The sequence below is a fragment of the Gymnogyps californianus genome, chromosome 8 (assembly GCF_018139145.2).
Source record: "Gymnogyps californianus isolate 813 chromosome 8, ASM1813914v2, whole genome shotgun sequence".
NCBI classification, from domain to species: Eukaryota; Metazoa; Chordata; class Aves; order Accipitriformes; family Cathartidae; genus Gymnogyps; species Gymnogyps californianus.
The window spans coordinates 20,431,557-20,455,409 of NC_059478.1; the positions used below are offsets into that span (position 1 = coordinate 20,431,557).

Below are 23,853 nucleotides of genomic sequence, written 5' to 3' on the forward strand. Positions count from 1 at the left end.
CCTGTCATGACCTCTTGATGCCACACTGATCTACAGAGCTCAGGTTCTGACCCAGTAACTGAATAGGGAATCAGTCAGACGCTGATTTCTTTGTGAAGGAAATGAAAAAAGAAAAAAAAAAAGTCTCTCTCATATCTCCTTTGTGGTGTGAATAGTTACAGCTGTTGACTAATTTCTCTGCATGTATTCTGACTGCATGGCTGCTGCTGCCTCATCAGACTATACAGTTACTATATAATTACTTTTATATTAATCACTGAGGTGTTTGAGGTTTTGGGCTATCTCTGAAAGTTTAATTAAGTAGTCTTCTTTAGTCTAATAATCTCATCATGACTTCTGAGCAGGCAGGAGTCAATCTAAGTAACCCTATTACTTTTGGGAGGGGTAGGGAGAAAGCTAGACAGACAATGCATATCTTTAGTTACCCCAGGTGATAGCTTTGAACATAGAGATAAATCTATACAGCCAACAATTCTCATCTCGTAAACTGCAGCTACCACATTGTTGGAGCGAGTCCAGAGGAGGGCCACGAAGATGATCAGAGGGCTGGAGCACCTCTCCTATGAAGACAGGCTGAGAGAGTTGGGGTTGTTCAGCCTGGAGAAGAGGAGGCTCCGGGGAGACCTTACAGCAGCCTTCCAGTACCTAAAGGGGGCCTACAAGAAAGCCGGAGAGGGACTTTTTACAAGGGCACGTAGCGATAGGACAAGGGGTAATGGCTTTAAACTGAAAGAGGGTAGATTTAGATTAGATGTAAGGAAGAAGTTCTTCACTATGAAAGTGGTGAGGCACTGGAACAGGTTGCCCAGAGAAGTTGTGGGTGCCCCATCCCTGGAAGTGTTCAAGGCCAGGCTGGATGGGGCTTTGAGCAACCTGATCTAGTGGAAGGTGTCCCTGCCCACGGCAGGGGGGCTGGAACTAGATGATCTTTAAGGTCCCTTCCAACCCAAACCATTCTATGATTCATTCTATGATTCTGATTTGCAACAGAAATCCTGCTCAACTTCTGACAGCTTCTAACTGCTGCTCTCATTTTCTCCAAGCGTCATTTTCACAGAGTCCATGTGACAGAGTGCAAATCCAATGGGAAGTGCCCAAAGTTACTTCTGAAAACTGCAACTCAGTTGCCTTTGTGCCTTCTCAAAGTGTCACAAAGAGGCAGACCTGCAGCATTCCTCTGCGTACAATCATTAAATTCATAGGCACCAAAAATGAGGAACATGTCCTGCACCAGGTGACATTTTGAGGTGCTTTGCAAGATAGGAACTTGCCTTGGTGAGCAGGACGTAACAGATGCGAAGGGAAGACACTGTTCACAAGCCTGAGAGATGTCCTGAAAAGCAACAGGAAAAATGACACCACAGAGTGAAGCTGTCCCAGATATGCTGTTCTCTGGTCACTAGCCAATTCTGAAAGTTTTATTTACAACACTTTTAGCTTTTGCCGGGGACATTCTTTCTTACCTTGTTAGATTGTGTTGTATTGTACTTGTGGGCTTATGTCTTGCTATTTCTGCTATTTTTAGGTGCTTTTAATTTATTAATGTATCTTTTAAGGGCAAATAAAAAGCAACATCAAAAAACAAACTAGTATTTGACTATTTACCAAATAAGAAATTAAGCCATTCACTACTTATATGTAAATGCAAACATTGTAAGTAAAAGAAATATGTTTCAGTTCAGCCAAAACTTTCAGTTCAGCCAAATTTTACCTCAAAAAGTGATCGGTCTTGTTCCAAATGACAGTTCGCTACCAATAGATGGAAAAATAGATGAAAAAGGATCTTACTGAACATTTCAGCATTTACCTCTTTCTAAACAAGGCAGATCTTCACAACCCACTTCCTTTCTACCTTACGAGAAATTTATTACATTAGGCGGAAGGTTTCCTTCGTTACTTGTGCTTCATTTATGAGCTTGTAAGGCAGTAGTGAACTCACCTTCATGGCAGAATGAGGACACAAAGCAGCAAGCAGCTGTTATTTAGACCTTCCTGTGGCAACAAGCACACATGTACACTCATGCAATGTGGTTTCTATAAACATCCACAGACATGCAGACATTCAGCAAGTCTTTAAAGGCATCTCGGCACAGCTCCATCCAGCACTGCAAACCTGAGTCACTTATGTGGGCAGATTGCTTCTAAAGAAAGTACTTAGGCAATCGGAAGAAGCCCAAATTTTCCATATGGCAATTAGATTCAGATAACAATGGCATAAGTCATTCTTGAAAATGGGAATTAGCCAGACTTACTTGGGCCTGAAACCTGACCAAATGCCCATTGGCTTCATTAGATTCAGTCTCCACAATGGACTTGCATTATTTTAATTGAGAGAGATATTTTTTTCAGTTCCTGTCCTGAGGAGCTATTCAAGTTGCTTACTGTGTTTTACTCAGAGGCAGCTGTGACGCTTTGCTGATGAAATCACACTTGATGAAAATGAGCAGCAGCAGCAAGCAGATCGTAAAATTGCCATTTAAATACATCTTCTTGCTGATAACATGAACCTTGCTGGTCCTGGGCTATATTCCAGTAGTTTATAGGGCCTGGAGCCACCTACCAAGAAACAGGGTATTTCAAGTGCACAAACATCTTACTATCATTTTAGTGTCCGATTCTTTCACATCCTGTTTCTGTTCAATTCTGAGAGCTGCCCAGGACAGTCCAACCGCAATCCTCCTCAGCTGCTGATCATGCTCCACGTGCAACCAATGTCACGTAGATAAAATGCACTAGCTAAACTCATTAGCCAGTATCTAAAACAGAGATGAAATGTCACTGTCAGGGTCAGTACAAGTGATCTGTCTTCACTGGCTGTAGTATTCTATAGATATTCAGGCCTTCCAACACACATTTAAACCTGTCTAGTTTTTATTAACTATTACAGCTACTTCTTTTTCTTCTTTAAAGTTGTCTTTTTCTTTTTTTTTTTCCCCCAAATCTTGCTTTTGTCAGGAGTACAGAACCCTGATTCTAAGTTGAACTGAGCTGACTTAAAGTGACCAAAAAAACCCCTTTCTGGCTAGAAATCTCAACATAAATACTTTTGAAGTTAGAATCCCACTATTTGTGTACATACAACAGCCAACCATCTTCTTCCTAGAAAGTGCACAGCTGTATCTAGAAAGGAAACCTATTAAATGTCCCCAGTTATAGGATCAAAAATGTCAACTCGCATCTCAGCTATAATTAGGATATAAACTGTTTTCTGTTTCTGAGATTAAACCTTACCATTCATAGCAGGCTAAGAAAAGACACACACGTACCTGAGTGCATGCACACACACTTGGTCCCATAAGTATACATATATATATATTAAAAAAACATATGTATAAATGGCACTTACTAGATCAGCTGGTGTATGACTGATCTATGGCAATCAAATGAGAAACAACATGAGCTGGGGTTAGTTGTCACATAGTTTTATTACAGACTTGCAAACTCTCAGCTGCATTGAGTTGAAGCCTGCCACGTTCCCTTCAAGATCCATCCCCAATTAGACACCAGGAGAGCAGTTCACCTCTGCCAGGCTCACAAAAAGACAAGCAGTGGAGAGAACCAGGAAAGGGGCACACACCCTATTGCTGCCTGCCAGAGAGAGCTGGAGGAGTACTTCATGGACCTGGGGGGCAGAAGCAAAGGTAATCATTCAGTCCCGTTAGCTGACCATAGCAGGTCAGGTATTGCTACAAGTAAATGCTTGCCTGTGGGGACAGGCACTTGTAGCCCAGGCCCTGATGGATGGAGGGGCACAGGGGAGCCAGCCTGGAATGGGAACATAAGGTAACAGAGGCAAGAGAGACTAGAAGATAAGCAAGTGTCATGGTTTAACCCCAGCCAGCAACTAAGCACTATGCAGCCGCTCACCCTCCCCCCTCACAGTGGGATGGGGAGGACGATCAGAAAAAAAAAAAAAGTAAAACTCATGGGTTGAGATAAGAACAGTTTAATAACTAAAGTAAAATAAAATATCATACTAACAATAATAATAAAAAATACAATAATAGTAATGAAAAGGAATATATTAAAAAAAAAGGGAGAGAAATAAAACCCAAGAAAAGACAAGTGAGGCACAATGCAATTGCTCACCACCTGCTGACTGATGCCTGAGCAGCAATCCACCCCTCCCGGCCAACTCCCCCCTGCCCCCGTTTATATACTGAGCATGATGTTCTGTGGTATGGAATATCCCTTTGGCTAGTTCGGGTCAGCTGTCCTGGCCATGCTCCCTCCCAGTTTCTTGCACACCTGCTTGCTGGCAGAGCATGGGAAACTGAAAAAGCCTTAACTTAGGATAAGCGCTACTTAGCAACAACTAAAACATCAGTGTGTTACCAACATTATTCTCACACTAAATCCAAAACACAGCACTGTACCAGCTACTAAGAAGAAAATTAACTCTATCCCAGCCGAAACCAGGACAGCAGGAAAGACGGGGGGGGAGGGAAGAGGAGGGAGAAATACAGTGACAGTAAAAAATATCAGACAAAGCAAAGAAGGGAGAGAACAGAAAATAAAAAAATCAGTGAGGACAAGTATCTCTCCTATCTGGCAACTTCAGAGCTGAAAACAAAAGCCCAAAACAAACAATATTGGAGGGACTCAAAACTAGAAAAATAAGGGGGTAGAGAAACCTTTGGTGCAGAGGGAAACATAACAGCAGAAACCAGAGTGCCTGAGTACTGAGGGGGGCTTCTGCCACCTCTAAAGAGTGGCATTAGGCATGAATTCTCACATTAATATCTACATCTGACTGGAAAAGACAAGAGCTCAAGTTTTAATGGCCTTGTACTCCTGCAATGTTTCCAAATCTTCTAGATTACACATATTTCCAGGTAGAGAAGCCCAGGCAAACTGGCATGTGGTATTTATACAGAAGGGAGGAGGGAGTAGAAGAGCAGGACCCTTGTGAAACAGGGTTGCTACACGCAGGCACACACCTGCTTCCACACTTCTCCTATGGTTTGGCCACCAGCTGGGAAACAAACTCAGCTACAAGTTCCTTACTCTTTACTTCCTTCCTCCTGCTGCACTCCACCAGTACAAGACAAACCAATGTTACTCTTGAATCAGAGATTGGTGCAAATGATGAGCCTTCCCTCCCTTTTTTGATATGATTTAGCTGCTACAAAGTCAGGGGCATCCTCAACATAGCAAGTACTGCAGAGTGTTCATAGAGGGGCAGCTGGATTATAGCAATCATCTGAAAAGGGGAAGAGAACATCTTGAGATGAGTGCAAGCCTGCCAATGCCAAGACATTTGTTGTTGCCTTATCAGCAGATCAGCTGATAATACAGCAGCTGTAACTGCTGGCTGTTCCTTTAACAAAGAAGCTCATGAGTGCAGCATATAAATACAACAGTGGTCTCCAGTACTCACCAGCAGCCTTCAGTAGCAGTGAAACTCTCACATGGAGACCAATGGCCACTTACAGTCTTCATGATGCTCCCCTAGGGCTCTCCAGGTGTTTGAGGTTACAGTTGCAGTCCCCAAATTTACAGCATCTACCAGCTAATGTTATTCTGGGACTAAGTTGAATACACCTCTGGGATCCAAAGGAACATCACTAAATCAAACAATTTCCTAGTAATAGGGGCTAAGCAAAAAAGAATTTAATTACCTTGTTACATTATCATCTTAAAAAGAACACAGCCTTTCCCAACAGGAATGAAAGCTACTTATAAAATCAGTCTGCCCATTATTCCAATGGAGACTGCCTTTGCAGGCTGCCAGCGGGCTGATGACAGCGACTGCCCTCTGCACCTCCCCCGGGAGAAGCTGCTGTCAAAACTGAGCAACACAGAGGTAAAGGTCTATGGAGGCCTTCGGTGTGATGGAATGGGACATGGATGGGCTCTCCTGGCTGACATCCCCAAGCACCAAGTCCTCTCATTCTGTTAGATGAAGCAGAAGCCAATCCATTGCCTGTATAAATTGTCCCTGAGGTAAAGGTGAGAGAGTAGAGCAGACCCTTCTCTATACCGCTCCATTCATCCCGCGGCGTACTAAGCCAGTGATGGTTACACTGTTCACATGCACATTTACAGTCAATTAATTTCCCACATGACTTTTGGGCCAAAACCCATTCCTGGAAGGGAAGGATCTCCTGTTCTAACTTGGAAGTAAAGAACCAGAACGGAGACGAAGTGAGATAATGTTTTCTGGTCCTGCTCAGACTCAGCCTTCAAATTTTAGACAATATTGCCATTAAAAAAATGAGAAATAAGTTTGTAGCTTCCCTCAGACTCACAGAAGTAAGACCCTCTGCTTTTCAAATAACTGTGATTGTAACTTATGTGTGACAGCGGAAAGAAGAGTGTTGAAGATAACAGACCAATTAAATGCTGATTTTTAAAAAGAGGAAGAGGTAAAGGACTTGGTAGAATTTGAACACGTTGAAAAAAGCAGTGAAAAGAGAGAAGACTTCATTTAGCAAGTAATCACTGACAGGGAGGGCCTAACGTGACATTTTGCCTGGGCCATTTCTAACCAGGAGTGATGCATGGGTGGCTACTCCCTTCGCTACAGCTGCTGAGTCTTGTCCTATAAGAGCAAAGAATTTTCTACGAATTGATAAAGTGCAGCACATTAGAGCAAACTGTTTTAAAGGGAACAATAACACACAGGGGTGGGAGATACCAGCAAGTAGACAGAACAATTTTCTCTGGGTTGAGAAAGTGACCTTGGTGGACAGGCACAGCCACAGCCCCCATACTTTGCTGACAGTTGCCTTATATGTGCTTTATGTGTGGTACTTAGCAATATATTTGAATGCAAAGAGAACATGCTATGCATTGTTTATCTACAGCTTGAGAGGAAAGTGAACATCAGAGCTGATGAACAATATCAATATATTATTTCACAACCATCATACCAAAAAAGGCATACTGTAATGCTTTCAAATAATTTTTAAAAGTGCTGTGAAAGATTCTGATAGATGTGCACCAGTGGTATTATGAAAAGGGGAAGAGGAGGGACAGGGAATAGGAGGATCTTGGCTGTAGCACATCTCTCTGTTCTTGTGCTGACCGGCAGCAGGGCAGGGGAGCTGACTGCTGCTTTGCCCCCTAAAGCGGCCTCTAGGAGAAGGAGGCCACTCTCTAAATTGCTGGTTCAGTGTGAAAGCAAGGAGACCTGTGGCAGTGAGACCATTGTCCCTCTCACACCCAGCAGCAGCTGAGCAGTTGGACACATGGCAGGTTAACCACCACCCAAAGCACAGGGAGGGCTTTTAAGGAAGACGGGCTCTCCTAGCTGCAGGCACATTAAGGGCATGTTATAAACTGGATTCCTGCATAGCTCTGTGACTCTCAGAACTGCAGTATTGACATGGTATCCAGTAATGCCCATCAGTCGCTTCCTCATCTCAACAGCAGCTGTGTTTTCTGCAAGAGGAATGGTAACTAAAAATAATCTGGCTTTGACTTCCTCTTTCAAACCCTCCAGTCTCTTTTAAAAAGACTTTTTGTTCTTCCAGAAACAGCAAGGAGAACGTAACAGACAAAACCAGAGCGGTCACCTGCACAAAGAGAACAGCAGCATTAGAGAGCTCAGAGAACAGCAGGATACTACAATAAAGATCAGGGACAGTAAAAAAAAATTGTTACATTTCTGAGCAACATCCTCCAAATTCCCTTTCACACTTGCAGTGAGCTTTCCATTAGGCCTCTACTTGTATGAACCAGTTAGTGGCGCTGATCAAAAGGGGAATACAATCTGGATGTTTCTGAATGCAATTCATTTGCTCATTAAAACATACTGAAAGAATTAACAGCGCTCAGTAATCACCAAATGTGCTCTCATGGCTGCACAGTGGAGATTTTTACTCCCTCATGGAATAAATACGTTCTAATTCTGTGTCATCCATAGATCTACAAAATGTGTCAATCCCACACCAAACATGCAAATGGAGAAAAAAAGAATATTCAATTCATCCTTCAGTAACATAGCACTATGTATTCTCCAACAATAATTTTACAAATACAGAGCTGGTAGGCATCTCCAGACTGCTACATGCAGCTGCTTCACATAATCCTTTTCATAAACATACCTAACTCTATATTAAAATATTTACAAGTTTCATGTGTAATTTTTCAATTGCAGCCTGTAATTAGCCTGACACAGACTGTACCTGAAAACTCCCCAAGGCAGGGACAATGCTCTCTATTTGAATCTAGTCTTCCTGAAGATCCCTACTCCCAGTAGGTATCTCTGGACACCACCAAACTATATATAAAATCATAAGCAGAATTCAGACTGTGACTTACAAACCTGCTGCTAACAGACCGATACCTGAAGCGAGCACAGTACAAGGGACAGAAAGAGAAATGGTGAATACATTCCCATCTCAAATTCCAAATAAATATGTTGTACAATGTAAAGGTTAGAACGTATACAAGAAAGCATGCTGCTGTATATAGTTTATGTATTATACCATATACCATGAGCTTTAACCTACAGCATAGCTATTAACGTGGCTTTATCCCTTCTCAAATCTCAACACCAGAAACCATAACCAACTCTTCTAGCACTGTAGCACCAACAGCCACCTCACACTTGGCCAAGTCAGAAGTGAAGTCAGGTCCACCACCTAGGCAGGAGATTACAGGAGCTTCTCCTTCCTCTCCCTGAATCCTGTCCCCACTTGGCAGAAAGCACCACTCTCTCTTACCTTCTCCCTTCTCAGCTGCACCCCCTCACCATTTCCTCCCACACCATTTCCACTTTCACCACGCTCTCCTGCTTATTTCCTACTTCTGGTTCCTTTGCTCAGCCTCACTGATGCAACCCCACATCCCAGTTTCAGTGGTCATCACAAAGCTCTCTGGGCCAGAGAAGATGGTGAGCCCAGACAATGATTAGCACCATCCGTGGGCTATCTCCCAGCATTCGGGGTACATCACCCTGCTGTACCAGGGCCAGCACAGTGCCTCTCACCACTGACAGCTCTAGAAAGGGATAAGAGAAGCACAGATGTTACTGGTGAACTGTAACCAGGGCTTCTCCTTCAGCCGTATATAACACTAGATAAGAAAAAGCAAAAATAATGAAATCTTTAAATATCTTGGTAGGTGGTGTTAAAAGTAATCACAAGAACATAGAATATTAAGTAGGTTTTGGTACCTTTTTAATGCGAAAATGGAGAAAAACAGGAGCTCCAATATACCACAACAAAGAAACAGAGAAAGTAAAAGATCTGTAAAGTAAACTGAATCCAAACATAAGCAATGCTTTATTGGGATATAGCAAGCAACCTATCAAATAGGGAACTGGTACAAACAGATTGAACAAGACTCTCTTTTAACAGAGATGTATGGTGACAAGACAGCTTCTTTCAGTTTTTAAAACAAGTATTCAAACTGTTAAGTAAAGCATTAAAAAAAAAATCAACCATTACAACACCAATGACAGACAATATTAAAAATGTGCAGAATTTTACTCTTTTTACAAATTTCTGCATAATGTTAGAAAACAAGTTATCATAAATTAAAAAAGGAATAAAAAGAAGCTTTTTTTGTTTGGCAAAGCAACACAAACTTTTAAAAACCAACTATACTTTACATAGAACTACTATTAAAAACAGGTGAAAACAAGCTGAAAATTTAAAGGACAGCAAAAAATACACAACCCAGTTTCACCTGTCAGCAACGCCTTCTGCTATCGAAGGGGTTATGTTAGTTGTATGTACAGCTTTAAACATTGCAGCATACCACGAGTAAACCTTAATAAGGTCAAAATAGGACCCTCTGCAAAAAAGGGTGAGTTGGCAAGTGTCAGTCCCATCCTAAAATTGTAAGTAGTAATAATTTTAGTAGGTCTTTAGTGTAAACCAAAACCTACTTTAATTGGTTTCTCTCTCCCAAAGATGCATGTAAACTTTATTTGGGTTGGGTTTTTTTGGTATTTTAATTCATGAAATAAAGAACATGTCTGGCTCAAAAATGAGAATGACATACCTCCCTTTTGTTCTGGATACAGTGATGTAGCTATCTCAACATGCTCATTGACACTTCCTAAAAGAGAAAATCATTATGTACTATGTGAAAAATACACACCACCTCTCTCAGTTCAGACTCAGTATATAGTATATTGCCAACTCTATCCAATAGGATATATATTGTAATTTGGTTTAAATTCTTAATAGATATATTCTCTCTTTACAAAGTTCCATCACATGAAACCAAATTGCTTATTTATTGTTTGAGGCACAACATGACCCCAATTGCTATAAAGAGTTGTTCTTTAGATGTTGTGTCTGTAGAGGTTTTACGTGATATTCATAGATTTTCAGCGCAGGCCCCAGTTTTAATGAAAGTCCAGTCAGTACATCATTTCTTGTCATCAACAGTAATGATTTGCCATCAATTTCCTATAAGAAGAATTAAAGAGTTGATAAAAACAACTGTACAAATCTAACAGATGAGAACAGTCATGCAACAAATGGAAGACTACTACAGAGGATCAGTGAGAAAAGAAATAGTAGCCTCTATTTTCCAGAAACTATGTTTATAGCTGCTAAATTCTGCCATCTGCTTTTCAAGAGCTCACCTGTGCTGACTAAGGCATAAATACTATTTAGTCAAGCACAAAACACAAATGAGCCTAATTTCAAAACTCCTGCCTTGTAAATCTGTTTCAAATTAATAGGTACCTGTGCAGATTGCCTAATTATCAGCCATTAAGGGAAGGATACTCTTAAGAAGAAGGCTTATGAAGTGCATTTCAGAAGAATTACCATTGACAGCAATATGCAAGTTTGGACTAGTCAGTATCTGCTAATAACTTCAGGTGCCTTCTTTAAAAGGCCAACCTTCCCATGCGTCCAGGGGGAGGGCGCGGGGGGGAAGACTCCTGCCATCAGAAATTTTAGAAGGGCCTAACCATGGAGATTAACACTCTGAGAGAACTTCTCTTCCTCCACTTACAACGGAAGAGGCTAAAAGCAGCAACTTCCTAGCTTAGGTCTCAACAACCCCTACTTGTTCCTGCTTAAAATTCCCACTTTTAAATCACAGATATGTTGGGGTTTTTTCTCTCAAGCCTTGGCTTTCTGGCCTATTTAGATTAGAAATCCTGTAGGCTTTGGTGTTTTTTCCACCTCAAAACCTTGTATGTTTGAAAATTACCTGTAAATGATTTTTCAAAGGTCAAAATGGAAGAGAAAGAATCCACATCTCTCAACTCCCATCTCCGTTTTAGACATGGGACCATCCTTTTCTTTACACATTGCTACAGCTTGATCACACTGCACTACTCAAGAAACAGGAGCTACAGCTACACAACAATGCATTGACTGGTGTCTCACAACACAGCCAGACCTCCCAAGGTTATCATAGCCCAAAGTATATAGCCTTATGGCATTCTCCTGCACTGGACTTCACTCTGCTGTTGCATTCTTTTTTACTTTTAATTAAAAAAACATTATTAAATGTTGGATTTGTTATCAATAGCCAACAACCAGGTCAAATGCTTGCATATATTGTTGTTGTCCATGATAATATATTGCCAAAATTCTGTATTTTTATAAATATTATAAACAGCACACATCAATTTATCCCACTGCAGCAACTTCCTTAGAAATATTAAATGTTGCCTTGGAAATGTCAGAGATCCCGTCCTTGATTACAACTCAATGTGAAAAGAGGAAGACTTATATTAGAGTTCAGCATGAATTTGTCCAGACTGGTCTCTCTCTTGATTTGATAAAGTTTATAAATACAAAAATACATGGACAAACTACAACATAGTCAAAATCAGCTGAAAACGGAATTTCTTTAAAATCTCCCCAAGAGATATGACTGCTAATCCCTCAGAGGAGTGCAATGTCACAGTATTTCTAAAAGAAAAAAAGTTTCCAATAACTTTCTACCCAATTATAGCAGGTGCCTCTTTCCAACTACTGTTGAGAATGTTAATGGTTAAAACCAGTTTCTATCCTCTCTTTTCCATTCGTCACAATTATTTCTGTGGGAATTTTGACACCAGTGAGTACTTTGCTCATTGCTATGACTGATCTGAAGTTGCCTTTTCTGCTGCTGTTCAACGATGCTATGGAGGAAGAACAGCCTCCAGCTTGGTAGGATCCAGATGAAGTAAATCCAGTACCTGGAACAGGAGAAACTCCAAGAATAGGAAAAAAGCATCTATTCCTTTTCCTTCTTCTTCCACAGGGTTCCCCGTGGATTCTAGAGATGTTGGTAACTACTAAGGCTTTCACTGGATAGAAAACTGATTCTCTAAACATATCTGGGTAGAAATGAGTGATTATGCACTCAGAATTCAAGTGTTTTATATCTCTGTGTGTATTGTAAGCTTTACCTCTTCCACTTCTTTTTAGTTTTCCACTTAAACCTGCTTCTGTAGATTTGTCATAGTCATTCCATTTTTTGGCACCAGGTAAGATTTTGTATGCTTTGGTGACTTCTCTGAATTTCTTCTCTGCTACTCCTCTATTTTCTGGATTTTTTTCAGGATGCAACTTCAATGACAGCTTTTGGTATGCCTTTTTAATGTCATCTGCAGTGGTGCCCCTCTGCACAACTAGAGCTAATAGTAATTCCCCACTGTGCCAGGATGACCTCAGCAGCAACAGCATATTGTCTTCAGCAAATAACCAGAGGACCAGTTAAGCTTCAAGTCCTCCCAGCACTCTTTCTGCAAGTGACTGAGAACTGCAAGGTTTTATAGTACAGCTAACACAAAAGCATGGCAGCCAGCATGCTCACATGCTCCTCCATGCCATGGCTCTGCTAGAAAGCAGCAGCGGACACAAGCTAGCATCAAAGCCCAGTTTCCCTTCTGGTAAGGCATTGCAGTGAGGCCAGCAAACTACCACTGGGTCACTTGGGCATACCTGGCTATCGGAATACTAATGGTTAAGAAGCCACATGAGCAATAATGAAGGCCAGGCATAGCGCTAGCATGTCTCGAGACATGGCAAACAGCTTCAGTCTTTGAGCCACAGCCCCCTGTGCTCCCAGGGCTCCTAGAGAAAGCTCAACCACGTACTGGCAGTCAGCAGTTCTTTGAAGGTGTTCACAATCTCATCCTGCATCTAGCCTGCCTCTCTCTTTAGTTATGCTGTCCCCCCCACTTCTGGCCTTGTCTGATTTGCTTGCTGATGTTACGGTTTTTTGTTATTGGGCAACATCTTTCAGTTGAATCTGTTTTGATCAGTGAGCTCTCTTGACTTGCTGACATCAGTGGAACTCCAAGAAGAAATAATGTATAATCATCATACAAGCATCACTTCTTACCAGCACTTACAATACAGTTTTAATAAAACATTCTGCAGTCCTTAAAATGTCTTCTTATTTTGTAGATGTTGTAAGAAAAATTCAGGTCTTAAAAACTGAGTCACTTGCTTTGGGTGAGTCCAGATGTATTCAGATTCATCAAAAGAAAGGGTGGACTCCGTTACTGTTGTGTAAAACCTGAATGTAATAACAGATCTCATGATTACATTCTGGGCTATGGATGTTTTGTAAGGAAACCGTTGTGCTACCCCTACTGAAGCAGTTCAGTGGAACACAATTTCCCAGTGTTGCAGGTGAAACAGAATACTTTCCTTTACCATTTACAACCTCATTCCCCTTCCAGTACATATTCAGGGCAGTAGCAGATCAAATGAATTTACGTTTCTGGGGCCCAAGCAAACTGCAGTACAAATGGCAGAGAAAAACGGAGACAGCCAGAGCTTCAGCTGCATGCCTGGTGACTCTATAGACAGAGGATGGCTAAGGGTTCAAAGTGGACCTGACTGCACTGCCATACCTGGAAGGCCTGAGAGAACGTGGTAACAAACACCATAAGTACACAGAGTTAAAGTCAGTGGCTAGTAAACAGTGTAGAGGAAACAGAACACCGCCACTGGAAAGACGTTAGGGACAGGGTTGTTCCTGGGGCTGTTCCTGGTGCAGACAGGGAATGCGCTGGCAGAGCTGGCATAGAGAACCAGGCACTTGCTGCTCCTCGTGCTGCTAAGGGAATGGAGGGAGAAGAAGCGGCAATGCCTTCTGCTGTGAGTGTCCGTCCCACATCTCCTGGCCGCATCCTGGTGGCAGCTGTCAGCCTCTCTCTCCAAGGCTTTGGCATAAAGTGAAATTGGCAGCAGAATCCCAGCCACGTTTCTGCCCATGGCTATCCTAGCAGAGCCCTGGCAACATATTGCTAAAAAGCAGCTTACTTCAGCTATCCTCCCAAAGCCACTTGCCCTCACTGCAGAATACTAATAAAACCCTTACACTCTACTTCTGTGCTGCTTTCCATCAGGCTGTTGCAAATTGCTTTGCCAGAACTCATGAGTTAGCCTCACCTTGCTGCTGCAAGATCGGTAGTAATTACTGCAGTATTATTGACAAGCCAGCTGAGGTGCAGAGAGGTTAAGATATTTGATGAAAGTCAGAGGTATCTGTCAGTATAAGGAAAAAACTCCCAGAGGCTGCAATTACTTTGCCTGTGTGTTTTTTTTAAGCCACATTTCCAGGGCTGTTGAGGAGACATGGATGCTTGTATTAAGGAATGCATACACTTAAACAGGTTTTTTTGCCTGTTCACCCATCTTCAAATTCTGAAAAATTAGTAGCAGCTGCAGAAAGAGCCTCCCTCTGCACCCTGCCAGAGAATTACCCAACACCAGGCTTTTCACCCCCAAGAACAAAGAGCTATATTTAGATACTCTGTTATACTCATCAATTACAATCAGATGGGATTTCACTGTCCAGGTGCTGAAGGTCAGCAAGATTAACCTGACCAACAGTAACATTATTTCACATTAGATGTACAGTTTCCCTGCAAAGCTGCCAATAACTTGCACTAGCTCAGTGCCTTGGAAGGTCAAGCCATCTATTCTGATAACTAAATACAAGTGTTGGTAACTAATTTCCTGGTAGTCGCAAGCAAACCTATAGACTTATCAGGGAAGGTGCTGAACTGACAATCTGGAGACGTAAGTTCCTTCTGTATCAAACAGGTGGGCTGTAGGCCAAGTAAGCCAACTTCCCTACCCTGCCCCAGTAACACACCTTACCAGTGTGCTGACAGGCGAGTTACAAGGGGCTATATGACTCTTAAGCTCTTTGCTGGTCAAATCTGCCAGAAGAAGCCATCAGCAGTTACAAGGGCCAGAAATGAAGACCCAACCTCTTTTTCACACCGAGTCCTACAAACATGCTGCTCCTGTGCCTAAAAAGATTCTTCTCCTTTATTGCCAACTTGTCCTTTCCCTGTTCACTTGCACTGCTAAGTTCAATGCAACACAGCAGCCCCTTTTTCATCCTAGGTCTTCAAAAGCAACTTGCTTCTTAGGAGCCCTGGATTTTACAAACACTCATGAGTGTATTTGCACAATACACGAAGGAAGAAGGGAATTAACATTCACATTTTAAATAACAAGATAGTGAAACTGAGTGGGTTGTATAGGGAGATTGAGTCCAAGCCAGAAAATTTGTTTAGATTCCTCACCTTTCAGATGACTGTTTTAAACAAACTCCAACCCATTATCCACATCTTGTAGAACAATATTATTACTCAAAGATCATAGTCCCATGGATTTTCACCCAATAACAGACACAAATCCCCCCATTAACATGGGATTTTCACTCCCATTTGACAGTATATAACCAGGTCCATGGCAAAAACGTGCAATGTGAGAAACTGGTGGCAGTCAAAAGGTGTTTCCTAACAGATTTACCTGTTCTTGAAAAGCATTGGCTTGTTCTTCAAATCCAGCTGTTCTGAAATAATTCACAACATCGATAACAGCCCAGTCAGCAGGATCCAGAGGTCTCCCGTTCTCTACTGAACTGCAAAGTGCAAATCCAGACAAGTAATCACTAAATGTGTGCAGAGCGTCTGCTGCTTCTTTGTGCACACCCCATGTACATCCCCTTCTTCCTTGTTCCTCCAGGAAAAGTATCCTTTGACACTCCTCCCCCCACCCTGATACAGAACAGTCACTCCTGTTCTCTTCCATTTCAAAGACCTGATGCTGGGGACAACTGAGGTACCTCTCCCTTCAGAAAAGAAGTAAGTATATGAATCTTCACATCAGCTAAAGGTAACCAGTCAGGATCTTCTCCTGCAAGTGTGCTGCCTTTGCAGTTGGAGAACAAAGACTACCATGACTGAGGTACCAAATCACTGTCTTTCAAGACTGCAGCTTGTTTTCAGCTACCAATTACTTATAAAGAATTGCAGTGTGTGGATTATTCTTTTCCCAGATGAGACTGTGCTTCCTCGTAGCATGGGCAGAAACTACTGGAAACCATCTTTACCTTGTAAAACAAAAAAAAGAGAAGCACCAATGATTGCACTAATTGCTCAGTATAGAAAACTTCCCAAGACTGTTTTTGGACTCATCTTTGGACAAATCTATGGACTTTTTAAATAGCTATGAATCTGAGAAAACATCTGTTAAACACAATCAGAATGAATTCCTTCTGTGGTTGACCTCAGGCAATTGCTTTCCACAGTAGCAAAAACAACCAATCATTCATATTACTACCTTTATCCTGCATTTCTTATCCTCAACCTGCCATCACTGTATCTCAGATAACCTTTGTGTATCTGCAAATTCTTGGTAAAAAAGACACACAGTGAGCTTGATTGCCTTTCCTATAGCAACTTAGGAGGATGAAGAGCAAGACGTCCAAAGAAAGAACTTCTTTAACATGTTTCTCCAACTAGAAGTCCCAAAGTTGATGCCAGTCATTTTCCACTGTTCTGCATGCTTAACCATAATGCTAATGAAGAAATATCAAAAATGTACAGATCAAGGCAGATGTCAGAATCCTGTCCATTTCAGGTCCTGAAGCTTAGAGGCAGGACTTTGATTTTTCAACAGCACCAGCTGGAAAAGAAACACAGATTATACTCTCCTGACAGCATTTTTGTTCCGTCCTTCAAATTTTCCTTTTCCAACTGTCACCACCTCTGTCTTGCCTAGACTTGTATATCTTTCAGCAAAATAACTGAGTGAATCAAGGGCCAACCATTTTTCCAACCAGCCATGAAAAGAAGCAAATAGAATCACATATAGTGCCTCCCGTCACTGTTTCTACAACATCCCGATTTCTACAACTAGCTGAGCCCTGGGAAGGAGGACTCATGAACACAATGGTTTCTGATTCTCCCCTAACTCTTGGAATGTACCGGTCAATATGGTAACAAAATTCTGGCCCTAGGGACTCACACTGCAACCTCAGTATCACACTGTATGCTGCACTTGGCGTTCTAAAAGCAGTTTCTTCCACTTATCACATGGAATATACACATATCTCAGAGCAATGAGCAAAAGGCCAGAGTTTCTTACTTTCACTCATCAAGTAATGACTGACTTCATGAATTGCTTCACTGATTGCGATTACACAGAAAGGCAACACTCAGCAAAATTGAAAATGAGACTATCTGGCCTTATTAGAGCTACACTTTTTTTTTTTTTAAATCAAAGAATGCATTTCAATTAAGATTTTTGGTGTTGTGCACATTCTGAGGCTTAAGAAGTAAAATGTGAAAAGTACCACACAAAAACCTACACATATTTGTAAAAGCAGCATTTGAAGAACTATATTTAAATCTCTGCATTTTCCCTAAGACATAGACTATCACTTTCAATGACTCATCTTCTACTTAAAATTAAACAAACAAAACCCCAACAACTCAGTATTTTAAAAAACCCCATAATAAATCCTAAAAGATATTGTATTTCATTCTTCCTAAATAGCAAATAAAAGATTCAATCTGTAAAAATACCTCCTAACTGTATTTTGCTTACTTCCCAAAGCACTTTAATTTCAAGCTAAATATGGTCCCAAACCCTCCCTCCCACGATTTTGTATTTCAGCCCAGGTGCATTAGTTCTTCACGTAGCTCTTCTTTTACCGCTAGGTAACTACAGCTTGGTCCAGCCCCATCCCAGGCTCAACTGCAATGACTTCAGGGGCTCCAACTTAGTCATTAACTAATCACAGGAAATAATTGCAAGTTCCTGCCTCAAGGAATAGCATCATGCTGGACCTCAAGTGGAGCCATTTCCACAGCTACAGCTGCAGAAGACTCAAAGGCATGTGGCAGACTGTTAGAGGCTGGCTGGATTTTAACCCATCTACCCATACAGATGCTCATTTGGCTTCTAGACAGTCTCCTCCTTGCCCTGCTGTTGCACATGGCTCTATTCTTTAGACAAGAAAAGGGAATATGTAACAGCCATGGCTTAGCTATACACCGGTTTATGCCAGACATCCTGGATGCTGTAAAATCTTAAGAGGACTGGCATTTTAGGCTTTGTAATGAGATACTAGATGCACTGATAATGAATAAAGATTAGGCTTGTCTGCTTTCACCACTGTCCCTGTGCCTTTATTGCCATCATGTGGCAGAAGCAGCAAGGCCTGAAAGGATATAGCTGTGAACAAACAGTTCTTATCCAAGCTATTTATAACCACTTCAAGAAAGTGCCAAATACTTCCTTTGTAGATATGCGCACAAACATACTGTATACATTCATTTAGAAACCACAGCTCCTGATCAGTTTAATTACAACCCCCATCAGTTTTAAAAAGCCACCTTCGCAATTAGTAATTGAGCTTTTAGCACCTAAACCTCGGGGGGGTGGGGGTGGGGGAAATGATTAACTGTAAACTGTCCTTGCTTTGACTGCCTCCCTTCTCCTCCCACCGTAGAGTCCTCATTGTAGAAGCAAGACTGCCAACTGAAGGTGGCTTCTGAGGGACATACACAATATAATGTATTCATAGTCACCGCACAGGAAAATGCATTTTATGTTGGTGTGGTGTAAGCAATGTCTCAAGGGAAGGGGGAGCATGCTGATTTTAATGGCTGCCATCAGGTCTTTTGATGCTGTGTCACAATCAGGTGTTTTATCGGCATCCTGAAGTGACCATCATTATTATTATTATTTATATTACTCTAGCGCCTGGGAGCCTGAGCATTGTCAAGTTTTCTTGGAAGGCTTACGGAAAAGAGATCTGAAGGAGAAGAATGAGGTGCAGCTTTGCAGAAGTGTTGCAGTTTGAGAGAACAGACTAAGAACTCTCTCTAGTACCTTTCTTTGTGGTTTGTTTGTTGTTTTTTTTTTTTAATATCGCTATATATGTATATCTCTCTCTCAGCACAGCTTCTATAACCCTAAAGCAGCAAGACCAAATTTTTCCACACAGAACTCCACTTCTCAGATCATAACTTCATTCAGAATTGCTAGTCCTAATCTAAGACTTGCTGATCTTTGAGGATACAGAAATGCCTCCAAAATAGTTCCTATCCCTTAGCCTGCAGTCTACCACACTAAAGAAAATTGTGGAGCAGTGCACACCATGTGTATATGTCTTATTCCCACCCTAGGTCTGAAGTAAAAACCCAGCGGTTTAGGGCTTCTCCAGCAAACAGTTTAAAATATCTGTTCCAGAAGAGAACTGTCACCAAAGACATACGCTGCTGCTACTACTCAGCTCTAGATGGCTGAGCAGTCAGCAGAGAAGGGCGTACGTTCTCTTAATGAGAGAGAGAGAGAGAGGAGACTTCCACACAGGACACTTCTCTCCATCAGGCACCAGTTCTACAAAAGCTACTAGCAGACAGGTGAGCAGAGGCAGAGTATCGGTTACAGTGCTACCACTTGCTTTAGTCTCTGGTTGAGAGGAGAAATCAACGGAGAAAGGTATACCCCTAACTTAAGTTACTAGCTTCTACATCTCTCTATTGGTACACGGTCCTCCCACATATCACTTTTAATCAATTCAGTGCCCGAGACTCTTCTATTTCGAAGCTGAAATACAATAAAAGTAATTGAGAACAGGGAAGGTTTGAAGTGAGCAAAGATGGAGGTGCCCACCATTGCCAGCTGCATTAAGTCAAAGGAAAACTACAATCAAAATCCATGTGCTGTTTACATAAACTGAACACTATGGATTCACTTACTTTTTGACATCCAGAGAGCCATTTTCCTTGTTTTCCATGTCAACAGTTAGCATGGGGAGGATAGAGGTTTCTTTTACTTCAGCAACTAATCAATAGGGGGGAAAAAAGCTGTGTTTAATTATTGGTAGTATGAAAAGAGCAACATAATGTAACAGAAACAAGCATTCTACAGGGACACAACCATGTTTCCACCTGAGAGCAAAGATACTGTCAAAGACTGCTTTCCTCAGAAGCCTGGCAAAGCTGATAATAGCTAATGAAATAGCAAAAGTTGACCTGTGCTTCAAACACAAGAAATATTTCATGCCTGAAAATCAAGGAAGGTAATGTTACATTCGATCCTTTTTGAAACTAATAAAATTCTGATCAAACTATAAATTCATACACATAGAGAGTGACCTGCAATATATAGCTAGGTATCAAGAGAGCTTATTATGCCTTCAGTCATCCTGCTATACAGAGGATCCAAACAGACATATCATGTTATCCCTAGCGAGGTTTTGAAATCCATAGCCTTGTTTCACAAATGGGGAATCTGGGAAACAGATGAGCACAAAGTGACTTATACCCATCTCAAACATAAAGCTGGTAAGCAGAGTTACTAATTGAGCACCAAACTCCTGAGGCCTAAATCAGTATCTTATCCATAAGACCATCCTTCCTGCACTAGCACAGCTACTTCTATAGGTATTGTATACTGAACTCTGAAAAGAAAAGAAGCATACGAAGGACACAGGAGAAAATCCAGTTTGTTTCCCTCCTCGCAGCGTGCTGGAGTACTTTCACCACACAGCTTTTTCCACCACTCCACAGAACATGCAGAAATGACCCAAGCCTTTTCTTTCTGTTTTGAAGTAAGCCATTTCTATTTCAGACAGCACCAAGGAACTGACCAAGGACTCAGGATGTTCTTGCTGTAGCATTAATGGATGCCAGTGAAATGTCACAGAGCTCTGGGAAGTACAGAACAGGGAAACCACGCTCTTCAGCTAAAACTTTGCAAAAACAGAGGCCAGCAATTAATACTGCTGTTAAAAAAAAAAAAGGAAAAAAAGACCCTTTATTATACAGCTAGCAGCATGTAAAGCACCAAGAAAACACTAACAAACTAATCGAAAAGATGCTTCTTCCTGCACCGCTGACCAAATAACTCAACGCATTCCCTCAAATCACTTCTTGGTTCACCTGAGGTGACTGCAAAACGACAACCGCACCAGCCTCTCTGCGGAAGGTCCCCTCGCCCCGGCCGCCCAGGACCCGGCAGCCACCCCAGGCTCGGGGCAGGGCACCTTCCGCGGAGCCCACGGCCGCGCGCAGCCACCCGGGCGTCGGGGGGCTCCCGGGGCTCCCCTTCCCCCCCGGCGGGCGAGGAGACGGCTCCGCCGGGACTGTGACACGCGTTCACCATTTTACAAGCATCTCCGAAACCGTTCGCCAGGCAGCACTGCACCACATTGTCATTTTTTGGCTGGGGGGGGGGTGGGGTGGCGGGGGGGGGGGAAGTAAGACAGAAAAACCTACCTACGAGCAACTAAACCAAAGCATTGCTACAGGCTGCTCCGGAGCGGCGGAGCCCCCGGCTCCGGCCCCCCCCCCGCCGGCAGCGGGGCGCTCTGAGGCGGCTCAGTTTGACACCGGGCAGCAGCCCCGCCTGGCTCCCGGCCCGCGTGACGCGGCCGCCACACACGGCCCGCACCAACCGCCGCCCGCGTCATGGCGGACGTTTTAAAGGCGCAGCGCTGCGCCGTCCCCCGCGCGGTCAGGGGGGCCCGGGGCGCCGCGGGGTCCCCCCGCCTGCCGCCCCGCAGCAGCCCCCTTCCTCGCAAGCGCCCGCACCGCGGAGGCTCGGGAGGGCACCCCGGAAAGTTTGCCGGGCTGGGGGTGGGAGGTGGGGGGAGCGGCTTCCCTCCGGCAGCGCTTACCTGCGGGGGAGTCGCGGGCAGGGCGGCGGCAGCGCCGGTGCCGCAGGGCTGCTGGCACGGGCGGCTGCAAACCCGCCCGCGGCACACGGCCGGAGAGGAGCACTCAATGCCAGATTCATGACCTGAGTTTCTTGGGACCTCCTTGTAAAGATTTCTACTCCTCCTACCAAATGGGGTGTACGTAGTAACGGTAAGGGGGGGGGGAAGGGAAAAAATCCGCAGGTGTTTTTTGAAGGATGCAGTACTGAGCCGAGGAAATTTTACACAAGGTGGGAAATAGGAACAGCCAGATCTCGGAAAATTGATAAAGTTACATAAAATTCATTTCTAGAATGAGTTCTTCAACTTGCAGGTGAATAGCAGACACTTGGCTTTCTCTGGAACTGGAGCATCGCAGGCTCAGGGTGTCGGGAAACAGGAGCGACTAAGGACACCGCCACCGTGCCACCGTGCCACTGCCGGGACCGGGGGAAGAGCGGAGATGGAGACAGCGATTCCCGGGGAGAGCTACATCTCTGACTCGTGTAAGCGCCATACCTTTTTTCACAAGGAGACCCACAAATACCCGCGGGATTTGCTGTACAGTAAGGTACAACTCAAAGTGCCTACAAATTACTAAGTCTGGCCCACTGGCAAAAACATTTCGCTCGCAGAGATTGATACAAATGCTGGCAAGTTTCTCCAGCAATTGCACTTTTTAAAAAATTTATTACACTAATTTTTAATTTCTTCTTCCAGATTTCCCTTGATTCAGGATGTTTTCTAATGGCATAGAAGCGTTACATGGATGACACACTGTCAGCGCTAGGGAAATTAAGCAAGCACTACCAACCAACCAACACACCCTGCCTTCCCCACACACGGGCTTTGCAGGCTTCCCCTCAGCACCAGGTCTGCGTCCCAACCACAACTCAGATGCTGCAACCTTTTGACCATCCTTAACAGTCCGGGACAGTACAAATTTGTGGGGTGTTTTACTTGCAGAATTTCCTTCTGAGTCAAACCACTCAAATTACACCCTTGCTGTTCACTGTGAGGCAAGGGGGACATTACAAGCTACCTGGGGACTTGTACAGAACCAGCTGGTGACTTCAGCCTGATTTCTGCAGAGCAAATCACAGCTCCGTGACACGAGTACCCCAGCCAGCACTGACAGAGAACCTGCTGGCCAGCAGAGTGGGCACACGGGGCTGTCCCAGGCACCGTGCATCTGTCTCGCTCTCAGAAGCAGCTTACTGCATCCTGGCTGCACTTGTGAACAGAAATCCGAGTCACCTAACTGCTAACCGGACACAGTTACAAGCACTAAAATCACAGGAAAAGTGCACTTTTGTGCAAAGGACTGTAGACATGACTTCCCCAACCATTTCATTTTGCCTGACTTACATGCTGCCAAATAAATAACCAAAGCTCGCAAAAACTATACAAATAAAGGGACTTGAATATCGATAGGAGCGTTGAGAACAGAGAGCAGTGGGAGTCCTCACTGCTTTGGATTTTAAATAAATGCAGATAAGCAAGTTAAATAGAGTATTAAACATACTGCACCCTAAAGAAAACCCTCTTTACTTCACATCCCAAAGCGTACTGTAAAACATGGCATATTTGTGTCGGACAAGTAAGCCACGCAAGGCAATTCTTTTTTCTCTCTCAAGAAATAAGCATTCTAAATGAGGCCATAATGAGTTTTCTGCATCAGCTGGTTTCTAACTTTGGTAATGAACTAACATTTAAGGATACAAATATAAACCAGCTATTTTACTCACACTCTCCCCTTCCTTCCATCACGTTCTTCAATTAATCCTTCAAGTATTTGAAGTGAGGCTCACACAGTGCGTGCGTTCCATCTAAAAGACCTTGAACAGCAGACAGAGAAATTTTAAGAAAACAGGCTGTGGAAAAATTCAATGTGGAATGTGATCTGTGGTTTGTATTTTCATTCATTGGGGTAAGGTAATTTAGTTAAAACGAGATTATGTCTGGAGGGAGACAAAG

The 23,853-nt window shown here is 42.9% G+C and overlaps 1 protein-coding gene across 2 annotated transcripts; it reads right to left on the reverse strand.

Annotated features, from left to right (window-relative positions):
* Positions 1–9,121: 9,121 nt before the first annotated feature.
* On the reverse strand, positions 9,122–23,640 carry SAMD13 (sterile alpha motif domain containing 13). Of its 2 annotated transcripts, none has more exons than XM_050901122.1 (4): positions 23,625–23,640; positions 19,937–20,021; positions 15,693–15,804; positions 9,122–10,370 (listed from the first exon to the last, which is right to left on the reverse strand). In XM_050901122.1, the coding sequence occupies exons 2-4, from the start codon at positions 19,987–19,989 to the stop codon at positions 10,227–10,229; spliced, it is 309 nt and encodes a 102-aa protein (XP_050757079.1). In that variant the 5' UTR covers positions 19,990–20,021; positions 23,625–23,640; the 3' UTR covers positions 9,122–10,226. The 2 variants fall into 2 exon arrangements, with proteins under 2 accessions (XP_050757079.1, XP_050757078.1); XM_050901121.1 differs by lacking the exon at positions 23,625–23,640 and adding an exon at positions 21,458–21,517.
* Between the last annotated feature and the right edge of the window lie 213 nt (positions 23,641–23,853).

What these genes read in the sequence shown, in the direction of transcription:
- SAMD13 (XM_050901122.1), bottom strand. Translation starts at nt 19,989, where the DNA reads ATGCTAACTGTTGACATGGAAAACAAGGAAAATGGCTCTCTGGATGTC. An exon ending in GGCTCTCTGGATGTCAAAAA is followed by an intron (nt 15,805 to 19,936) that starts GTAAGTGAATCC and finishes TGCACTTTGCAG; the next exon opens with TTCAGTAGAGAACGGGAGAC. An exon ending in CCAATGCTTTTCAAGAACAG is followed by an intron (nt 10,371 to 15,692) that starts GTAAATCTGTTA and finishes TTCTTCTTATAG; the next exon opens with GAAATTGATGGCAAATCATT.